This window comes from Magallana gigas, chromosome 7, assembly GCF_963853765.1.
Source record: "Magallana gigas chromosome 7, xbMagGiga1.1, whole genome shotgun sequence".
In the NCBI taxonomy this organism is placed as follows: Eukaryota; Metazoa; Mollusca; class Bivalvia; order Ostreida; family Ostreidae; genus Magallana; species Magallana gigas.
This window is the reverse complement of record NC_088859.1, coordinates 29,955,646-29,965,920: the sequence shown is the minus strand read 5'-3', so window position 1 is coordinate 29,965,920 and position 10,275 is coordinate 29,955,646. Positions and strand designations below refer to the sequence as shown.

Below are 10,275 nucleotides of genomic sequence, written 5' to 3'. Positions count from 1 at the left end.
TTTTGAGTTCATTTTTATTGTTAACACTTAGAAGTTTAACTAACCTAAAAACACTTTTTCCGGGGGGGGGGGGGGGGGAATAAAAACTCTTTATACAACTCAGCGTGAAAAAGGACACATGGTTAAAAAGTGGAACTTATTTTCTAGATATTTTTTATTACAAAGATTGCAAAATCTCTGATTTCTTAGCACCTTGTTTTGTCGACCCTTTTCAATATCTAAAGAGTGTGATGAAGTTCGAAAAATACTTTTTTTTTATTATATCATGATTAATTGGTTTCCTACGGCGGCGTGGAATGGCCGGATGAAAAATAAACAATCTTATTTGTTTTGTTCGGACGAATTAGGATTAGTTCGGACGAATTAGCTATTTGTTCGGACAAATAATTAAGTTATTTGTTCGGACGAATTAGGATTTGTTCGGACGAATTAGGATTTGTTCGGACAAATAAGTTATTTGTTCGGAGGAATTACAATTTGTTTCAACGAATTAGGATTTGTTCGGAAGAATAGGTTATTTGTTCGGACGAATTAAGATTTGTTGGGACGAATAAGCTATTTGTTCGGACGACTTAGCTATTTGTTCGGACGAATAAGTTATATTTGTATAATGAGTAATTTACAAGACTATCTGATCTGGTAATAATGTAGATGATGAAAGGGGAGAGGGTCTGAGATCAAGACACCATGTGCCTTTCCTTAAATGTCGTTTTTCCTTCAAATGATAGCACCTTAATGTTATACATGTACTAGTCACTGATATTTCATGGATGTTGGAACAGGGGCGACAGAGGCGGTCGCTGCCCAAAATAATTTTGCATAAAAATGAATTTAAAAAAAGAAGAAGACTAAATTGAAACTAATAACGGCGATCTGTATTCATTGGAGCGGCAGTAATAATGGCTATTTTAGTTCAATGGAGCGTGTTAGTGTTAACTTTATTGTTTACACGGTCAAAAGTGGGATATATATACATCTTTCTGGCTTGTTTTGACAATCAACAGTGTATTAATTACATAAGTTCGACATTAAAGCCCCAGTTTTTTCTCCCATGGGAGAAACTTTTTTATCAGGGTCTGCTGTCAACAAAAGGTTATTCATGATTCTGCAGTGATGTTCTGCGTAAAAAAGCGAAATACCTTTCTTCAGCGTTGATGATCAATTACAAGTTGTAAGTTAGAAACATATCTTATAAGCTATGAAAATACATATAATATGTAAGCACGCGATTCACGGAAATCCATTTTAGGATCTTAGAACGTCTTTGAAGTTCATCAGAGATTGATAAGTTGAATTCAAACTTTACTATGTTATTTAAGAAATTTGAATTTTCTAAGGGGTACGGTTGATGCACATAAACGTCTTTAATTTTAATGTGAGTTGCGTTATACTGATACACATATTATGTCGTCAAAGGTAAGAAATAAAGGTTAAGTACACCTTTGCTTGGTTTCTTATATAGTGCCATCAAACAAGCAACAATATACAAATATTGACTGGGGTTGAGGGCAACATTGATTATATTAGCCCCCGAGGGACGAAATATTGCCTGACGCGAAGCTTTCGCATGCCTCCATCAAGATAATGTTAATTGTATTTTTAATTTTTGACCAATGTTTCAAATTGTTAGCTTCCTTTTAATGTACAAAGGCAGTCTACCCTGTTCACAATGCACTAAATTATATGTAGTTTTTTTTGTCGACTACAAGAATTCTCTTACAAAAATTACGTAAAAATCAGAAATATTTTAATATTGGAAGCATAAAAAAATATCAAAATATCTTCAAAATTTTAGAAAAGTAGAGGAAATGCGGGCTAAGCAATATCAATTATAGTTAAAAATATTTATTCCAGTTTAGTAGTACAAGCTGATAGACATTCTGATATTCTATCCTTTCATTGAAGAATAGAATCTTCATATCTAAATATATTGTACTTTTACTACTTTGAGTAGTACAAGCTGATAGACATTCTGATATTCTATCATTTCATTGAAGAATAGAATCTTCATATCTAATTCAGATGTCTACATAAGTGCAAAGAACTATGCGAACTTATGCAAAAACAATTAAGGAGGTCAAATTTGATTTAACTGATAGAATCATTTGGTTATATGATCTGTTTGACTGTATCAAAATTTCTTGAGTTTCCTATAATACGAAGTGTGTTTGATAACGAGAAGACTCCTTCCTTAAAAGTATTCACAACTGAATTTTTTTACGGGGGGGGGGGGGGGGGTATTGCTAAACTGAGTTGAGATAATTAACTCTTTATGAATAACGAGATACTTACTCGTTACTACAAGATACCAACTCCTTCTAACTAGTTAAAAAAAAATCATTTATTTTGAAAATGAAGACTAATATGCTTTCGCTCAAAACAAACCAAGCCAAATCTTGAAGAAAAAAAGGCCGCAGTGTTTTTATTTATTTTGAAAAGGCATTTTGGATTCATTTCTTAAAGGGGCATGTTCACGATTTGATAAAATCCTTTTTTCTGTTTTTATTATTTACAATGCTTTAGGAATGCATTTCTAATTATCAAATGAAATTTGAGAGTCAGTCGTAGAGTTATAAGCGAGATTAAGGGGTTACAATTCTTTGTCTTGTAAACAAGGCCCGTACCTTGTTTATGTTAAATAGGTTCAATATACCAGTATATGGTTTTTTTTTTTTCAAACTGATCTGTCTATCTTCTTATTCATTTTAAGCATAAAAAAAAACAGTTCTTAATGTTAAACAAATTCATTTTAAGTCTAAAACTGGAATTTTTACTTCGACGTTTAAAATGTAAACAAAAACAAAGCAGAGAATCGTAAGAACTGTAACTTGCTTATAATTAATTCAACGAATAACACCCTAATTTGGCAATTGATGAATTAATAAATAAGTAAAGAAGTTGATTTTTAGAAGAAATGGATTATTATTTTGCTTGTTTCAAATGTATTCAAATGTTTTAAAATATCAAATGAATATCATGGAATGCGAGTTAATAAACTATTGGAATACCAGTGGTTTTTGTTGAATTTCCAAAATAAAGAGTGAAGACAGTGCTGGTTTAAGTACCTCGCCCTAAATTGAATGAAAAGTAATGTTTTAGTTTCACGCTTATAAATACATTAAAATGTTCAAGAATTTTTCAATACAAGAAAAACAATATAGATGGCTTAGAGCCGATGTATACTTTTCCATTTCCATGTATATATATATATACAAACTAGGGCTTTTCCTGACACATCTACAGGGATTTCTCATGTGATTTTAGGCTTCTTTTCGGCAAAGGCAATACGTATCACATCTCTCCGAAAGAGATGGAGAAACGTGATGATTGACTGAAGTAATGAAATATTATTGCCAAATAATATGTTTTATGTCATCATTGTATCGTTAATTCTATTTTTAGAAATTCTAATTTAAGTTCCGGTTTTTATTGGTTATTTTTAGCTAATTTGTCCATCATGTATCTATTTATAAATGCCTGTGCTTGTACCTTGTCATTAGCCAATGAAATGAGAGTATTTCGATCACGTGTATATAACTTTTGTTTTAAACTCAAGTGTGAGAAAGACGTGTTTCCGTAATCTAAGATATTGATCGCTTTGTAAAGTTTAACCCACCACCATCCCCATCTAACCGTCCAAATAATTTTATGATTTAAAACAGTCATAATAGCTTGTGCCAATATCAGAAATCCATTCTAATGTTTACATTGTGTGCATCATGGTTTTATTAGATTTATGGCAGAACTTTGTATATGCCACCTTAATTTTTTACATGTTTATATTAAGGGAGTTCACCCTGCCATTGTTGTTTACTATTTTTGGTTATATTTTACCGGGTGATCTCAATATTTGTTCAGGTGTTTTTTAACTAATAAGGGAGATCCCACAGTACCTGTTACATAAGTCATTTTAATAAGTTTAAGTATTGACTTTGTCAGGGATCTCCCTGTTTGTGATGTGGTTTATTTGTACAAGTTTTTGATTCGTCATTAATAAATGACATTATTTCGTCAATGACCATTTAGTTGTTTTTTAAGGTAAAAAATTAACAAGCTGCAGTTCATAGATGGAACGAAAGATTTAAGTCTATTAATGGAATAAGCTTTATTGGTAACTGTTAAGATCAATGCATGGGCATAAAGATATTTTGTCTCGATCACCAAAATTACTGGCCCTTTTCCTTGATCAATTTAAATCGTGCAATTTGGAAATTTCCAGCAATCTCTACCGGAAAGAAAACGATTAGTAGTTTCTATTTTCGTTTTAAATTTTTCTGTTTGATTTCTTCTGCTGTAAAACTAAGAACTTAAACAAAAAGAATTTCCATAGATTTTAATTGACAATGATTAAATATCATAATTGATTGAATAATCGAAAATTATAAGATTCGATATATTCTGCACAAACGTTGCATCTCATTCGATTTATTATTACACACGTACGTAGCTATATGTAATTCAGTAGACCGTAGAATGCTAAAAATAGAAAGAATTTGCTATAGGTAAGTACGTGTGACTTACCCCCCCCCCCCCCCCCCACCTCCGGTCTCCCCAACCAAGTCAATCAGATCATATGAACGTTTCATTAATTAGTTTCACTGGTTGGGTGGTTTTATGTTTATGTATTAAAGTATTGTGTTCTTCGTTTGTTAATTTAATGTTTGTTTTCTTTTGTTTTTGCATTATGTACAACTTCACTATTTTGAGGTGAGCTGTCAGATAAATAAAGTTAAAAAATACTGGTAATGAGATATCAGTTGAACCAGATTAGGATTAACGTATTTTACAGATTCACTTAGATATGGATTTCAAAAATCCAAATCAGTAGAACTTACTTGAGGGTTTTTTTCCGCGAAAAAACAAATATATATATAAAATGAAAATAGACGGCGTTGTATCTGACAACCGGAAACGAGCACTTTACATTCTTGAGTGTCATACAAGCAGCTTTTAATGATTAACTATGCATTCCAAACAGCACGGCCCATTCGTAACTCTTCTTTTTTTTTTCGATATACTTGTACGCGATTGAATCAGTCGAGTTTTGCCGAATGTGAATTCGGCAAACCTTGGCCGATTATATAACGCAGTGGCCAGAAATGCGTTGAGAACTTATGATTGTTTTATGAAATATACAAAAAATACAAAAAACAAAAACAAAATAAACAAAACTTTTTTTAGGTAGAACTTAGAGCAAGTCCGTCATAGTTTTGATTTAGAAATTAATACATATATAAAATCTATGTCCGATTTTTACTTTTCAAATACATGTATATATTTTTAAAAAGTACTTAAAGTAAAACAAACCTACAAAGAGTGCATTCACAGCTCTATATGAAAATATTATTATTTGAAATTAATCAAAGACCTTTGAGCCAAATCATTTTAAAAAATTCGATTAAGATCACTCTTAGTCCACACTGACCTATAATACTCGAAGTCGGAAGCATTCATTGAATGATTCCAGCGAAGAATATGGTTAGTCAGTTTATATTTAGTTGGACTACTCGGATTAAAAAAAAGTGAATAAGAATTAAAGTTGGATGGCTAACCATTTAGATAAAATATATTTACAGGTTGTCCAAATGATTTTTCATGAGCCGATTAGTGGAAGAAAAAAAGAAAGAAAGAATATGCATTAATGATATCATTTAAACATATTAATATATATAAAATGAAATTAAACACACATTTGAAATAATTGTGCAGTTTGGTAGGCATATACTGGTACTGGTATTCTAAACACTCCACTCAACAGAATTTAATAACAATACCAGTTTGAAAGAAAAATAATATTTGACCTAAAGCATTATTAAACTATTCGTTTAATGATTTTTTTCTCAAGGAAAATCTTCAGAATCTGTGAATATTATACACAGTTGAAGCTATGATATATTTTTACTACTTACACACAAATAATCAGATCAAGAAATTGTATATTTAAAAAATCTAAATATAGAACGAAGCATCAGATGCTGACACATCGTTTCCGTAGCATTAAAAGTGAAAGTAATTAAATTGTCTAAGATTTTTCGATAAAATCGAAACTAAAGGATAGGGATCTGATTGGTCGCTTTTTTCTATTACAACTCTGAATGCCGTCTTAAGAATTCATTCATTAGTTACTTTGATTTAACATTTGAAACTTTTCTTTCTAAAATTCTTTCTTTCTTTCTGCATATATAAATTCGACATCAGCGAAAGCATGATATATTTGAACTTAGTTTTAATAAGACTCAACACTGAAGAAATGAACATGCAACCAGTTTTATTATTTTTCACAATTCTATGTCTTTTGAATGGTATGTATCACCTGTAGATTTAACGTTAAACTGTTATGTTAGTGAAACCCTTTCATTTGCTGCAGTGAAGAAAAATAAAGTAATCTGCTAGAAATAATAAAGTAATCTGCTAGAAATATTTGAGAATGGAAATGAGATAATTTCGTAACGCGTTCAGTTTATATAATACTAGTATAAAATCAATCTTATCTTTACAGACTCTGTCAGCTGGGGGTTTAAACTCGCATTATTTCCAACCTCAAATGAAAACCTGACCGTTGAAATGCCCCAAATACCCGAGGATGTGATAGCCCACGAAAGCTTTATAGATGACGTAATTGTACCAGCGATCAACAATGGCGACGACAACGCTAACCGAGCCGATGGTAGCAGGCCGTCACCAGTTACGAAACACACGGTATCGCAGAACTTCAGAGGACAACACGAAGAAGTCAAGAAAAATGCTCCAAAGATCATCAAATTGCTATCTACCAGCGATGTCCGGGTCAAGAGGTCCACAGCATTCGAATCGACTAGAGGTGCCGAAATGATGCAAGATTCGGCTGTTACTATGACGTCAGATTCGTCCACAAGGAGGAGCAGCGACTTCACCGAAACTCCTGGGCTGTCTCAAAATCAAAATAATTCAGAAAGTAATCCGAATGACTGCCCTCTGCGTATCTACACCGCGGGATCAGGTGTAATCACCGGAAACAAGATTTATGGATTGCTCAAAAAACCCTGCCCCGATAACAAACCATCCGAACACGACCAAGACTACGTGAGACACATACTTCAAAGGATCCAGGAATTTCTCGCAAAGTCTGTCCATTTCACCAGCCAATTGCTCTCCAAAATCTCCGAAATCGTTAGTAATTTATTTAATTGCTTTTTAATAGAGTAAAACAATTGCTTATAAAAGTTTTGTAAATGATGACGTGCAATCACACGGTCACATTCAGTAATTATGTACCAAACAATTTTATTTCAACAGATAAGGAATGACAGCTTAATTGAAAAACTCAAACAGGAAGACTTTACATGTTATGCCTCAGAGAACATGCTAGAAAATGAGGTAAGTAAAGAACATTTTGTGTTTCAATTTTTAGAAAAAAATAGTTTGTTAATAATAATTGTTACACTGGCGTAGCATTGGTTTATTATTTCGTTCTATTTCTAAACTTTTCCAAAATTAGCATAGCCCTTTTTTCAAGGAATACAAAGGGGTCGTCTTTAAAAATAACATTGAAAATAAACCGACTCGAAAATTTCTGTTCCTTTACATGTAATGCCAGCTAATTACAAGTTTATGATTGCATGAATGCTTTTGCAAATGATATCAGTCGCTAATTGTTGGAAACATTTTTACAGCTAGTTTACATTTAATATAACTATGTGATGAAACTAGAGTAGGTCAAAAACTCAACTGTGAATGAAACAATTGACATCACTTTATTCAAACTTTTTATCTTATTCCAGACTACTGCAGAAAACCTAACTGTGGAATTACACACATCCCTCCTCAAAAGTTACGCTCTTCTGAATTTGGCGATCAAAAAAAGGTGTCAGAACGAGACCGTCCGCTATGATAACATCTGTGGTGATGTCCAACAGTTGAGGAAAAGCGTTAAAGGACTTTTGTGTGGCATTGAAAACTTTTCCGTCCTCAAGGGAATAGATATTGTAGATTTCCCTCTGTATTCAAGTCCCGACGATGACGGGTTTCAGCATCTTTCATTTGAGCTCTACATGTACTTGCACGTCAATCAGGTTTACAATTTTCTAAGGAACTTCTCATCCAATGAAACATGGTCAAAGTTATGGTCGTTATAGTGATGTCAAATTTCTCTGTTATTTCTCAACCAACAACCAACCGAGCTATGGTCAGGGTTTTTTTTTCCATAGTACCTTGAGATTGATGTCCCCATTATTATGAAAACCCTTTGCACGTCCAGCTGCCAATGATCTGTTTATTCTATGCAATATATTATATTATATTTATTCGTATACTTGATTATGTGATATTCTTAAAGAAAAAATTGCCTCAGGGATTGTATTTTGAAAAGAAGGTGCTTTTCTTTTTTTTTGCATTTACCGTAAACGTGTTCGTTTTAGTATCATTTTATTTATCAATAACTTTTTCCACCATTCTTTACAACGTATATTTTTTTCATTAAATATTTTAATACGATATTTTATTTATTTTTATTGTGCTTTATTTTGAATTTAATTTGTTTATTTGTGCTATACACTGCTGTAATTTTTATTTGTGCTATACAATGCTGAAGTTAACTTTTTTAACAAAAAATAAAAAATAAAATTGAAAAAGTGTACACTTTTTATTAGAAATGATGCTATTAATTATTGATTTATATGTATATGTGAATGGGAAAAAAAATCTATTACATGCAGTAATTAAACGAGGTATGTGGACCGGTAGAAAGAAATACAAAATTTGGAATTAGGTACAAATTAATTTCAACTGAGAAGCATTTTGAATTTTGTTTATATAAATGAATTGGCTTTACCTCTCAGTCAACCGGTAATTTGTTTATTCATATTAATACTAGATTTTTTTCACCAGAATATAAAAAAAAATATCCGAACAACGTTTTTAAAAATGCTTTCACGATTACAATATACATTTATCAATTTTAAAACTTTTGTTTCTTTATAATATTATTTTGTTTTCTGGGTTAATTCTTAAACCAGATTTATCAGATAAGTTACATGTAAATGATGTATATTTTCTTGAGTTTATTTGTAAACGAATTTGAATTAAAACATTTACATTTGACACGGCTGTTGTTTTTAATATTGTAAATGTGGATTACACGGATCAGCCCATTTTTCTCCGAAATTATACAGTTAAACCAACCTTTTCCCCGTTTTTAGCTCACCTGAGCTGAAAGTCCAAGTGAGCTTTTCTGATCACCTTTTGTCCGTCGTCCGTCCGTCTGTCCGTCCGTCCGTCCGTCTGTAAACTTTTCACATTGTTAACTTCTTCTCTAAAACCACTGGGCCAATTTCAACCAAATTTAGCACAAAACATCCCTATAGAAAGGTGATTATAAATTGCAGAAATGAAAGACTGATCTTTATTTAAAACGGAGAAAACCTCGAAACTGTAGAAACAGGGGGTGCATTTTAAAAAATCTTCTTCTCAAGAACTACTGAGTCAAATTCAACGTTATTTTGCAAAAATAATCCTTATGGAAAGGAAAATATAATCTGCAAAAATTATCGGCGAATTTCTTTTTCAAATTTGAGTATTGTACGAAAATAAAAATAAAGAGATAATCACTGTCAATCAGTTTATAACTTCGGGTTCGGTACAAGGCAGCCCATGTTTGAATGTTGACGCATGACAAACGGGTCAAACTGACAAAGATGAATTTGCTTATTGTGCAACAGTTTACGTGCGAAGGGGTACTTGAAACAAGCCTAATATATTTGTGCCGATTTCGTGAAGTGAATTGAAGTTAAATCTTTCAATGCGTTGACATTTTTGACTCGTGACCGTGGTTTTACGTTGTTTTGAATTTTGTGTATGCTTTTTAACTTGAGGGGGAATATTGCCTGTATTTTGGAATTGTTTACGTATCGAATCAAATATAGACTTCGATAAATCAGAGAGTTTATTGTTTACCTGCACAAAATGAGCAAAATCTGATGCATTAACAACATATTACATTATAAATACTATACATTCTATTGGTAATTCGGTACGATCTCTACGTTATGGTCGATTATAATGCAACGTGTTTTGTTAAGATGCTCTGCATTTTCAGTCTAAACGGAGATTGTTTTTGCTGCTAGAAATATATAGGTGTATATATATTATGAAAAATAAATTGTGCTCTTTCTTTGTTTTAGTGCATGTTTCTTCAGTGTAAATTATTTACAATTTTCTCTTTACTAATAATATTCAGCTGTGTCAAGTTTCGAATTACAAGCAAGATACAGAGCTTTGCTCACATAACTAAGGCCGTGC

At 32.1% G+C, this 10,275-nt stretch overlaps 1 protein-coding gene across 1 annotated transcript; it reads left to right on the top strand.

The window, feature by feature from the left end:
• The first annotated feature begins 6,038 nt into the window (after positions 1-6,038).
• LOC105332871 (uncharacterized) lies at positions 6,039-8,558 on the top strand. Its single transcript, XM_034456638.2, has 4 exons — positions 6,039-6,302; positions 6,500-7,149; positions 7,276-7,356; positions 7,761-8,558. The coding sequence occupies exons 1-4, from the start codon at positions 6,206-6,208 to the stop codon at positions 8,112-8,114; spliced, it is 1,182 nt and encodes a 393-aa protein (XP_034312529.2). The 5' UTR covers positions 6,039-6,205; the 3' UTR covers positions 8,115-8,558.
• Positions 8,559-10,275: the final 1,717 nt, after the last annotated feature.

What these genes read in the sequence shown, in the direction of transcription:
- LOC105332871 (XM_034456638.2), top strand. Translation starts at nt 6,206, where the DNA reads ATGATATATTTGAACTTAGTTTTAATAAGACTCAACACTGAAGAAATG. An exon ending in AATTCTATGTCTTTTGAATG is followed by an intron (nt 6,303 to 6,499) that starts GTATGTATCACC and finishes TTATCTTTACAG; the next exon opens with ACTCTGTCAGCTGGGGGTTT. An exon ending in AGAACATGCTAGAAAATGAG is followed by an intron (nt 7,357 to 7,760) that starts GTAAGTAAAGAA and finishes ATCTTATTCCAG; the next exon opens with ACTACTGCAGAAAACCTAAC.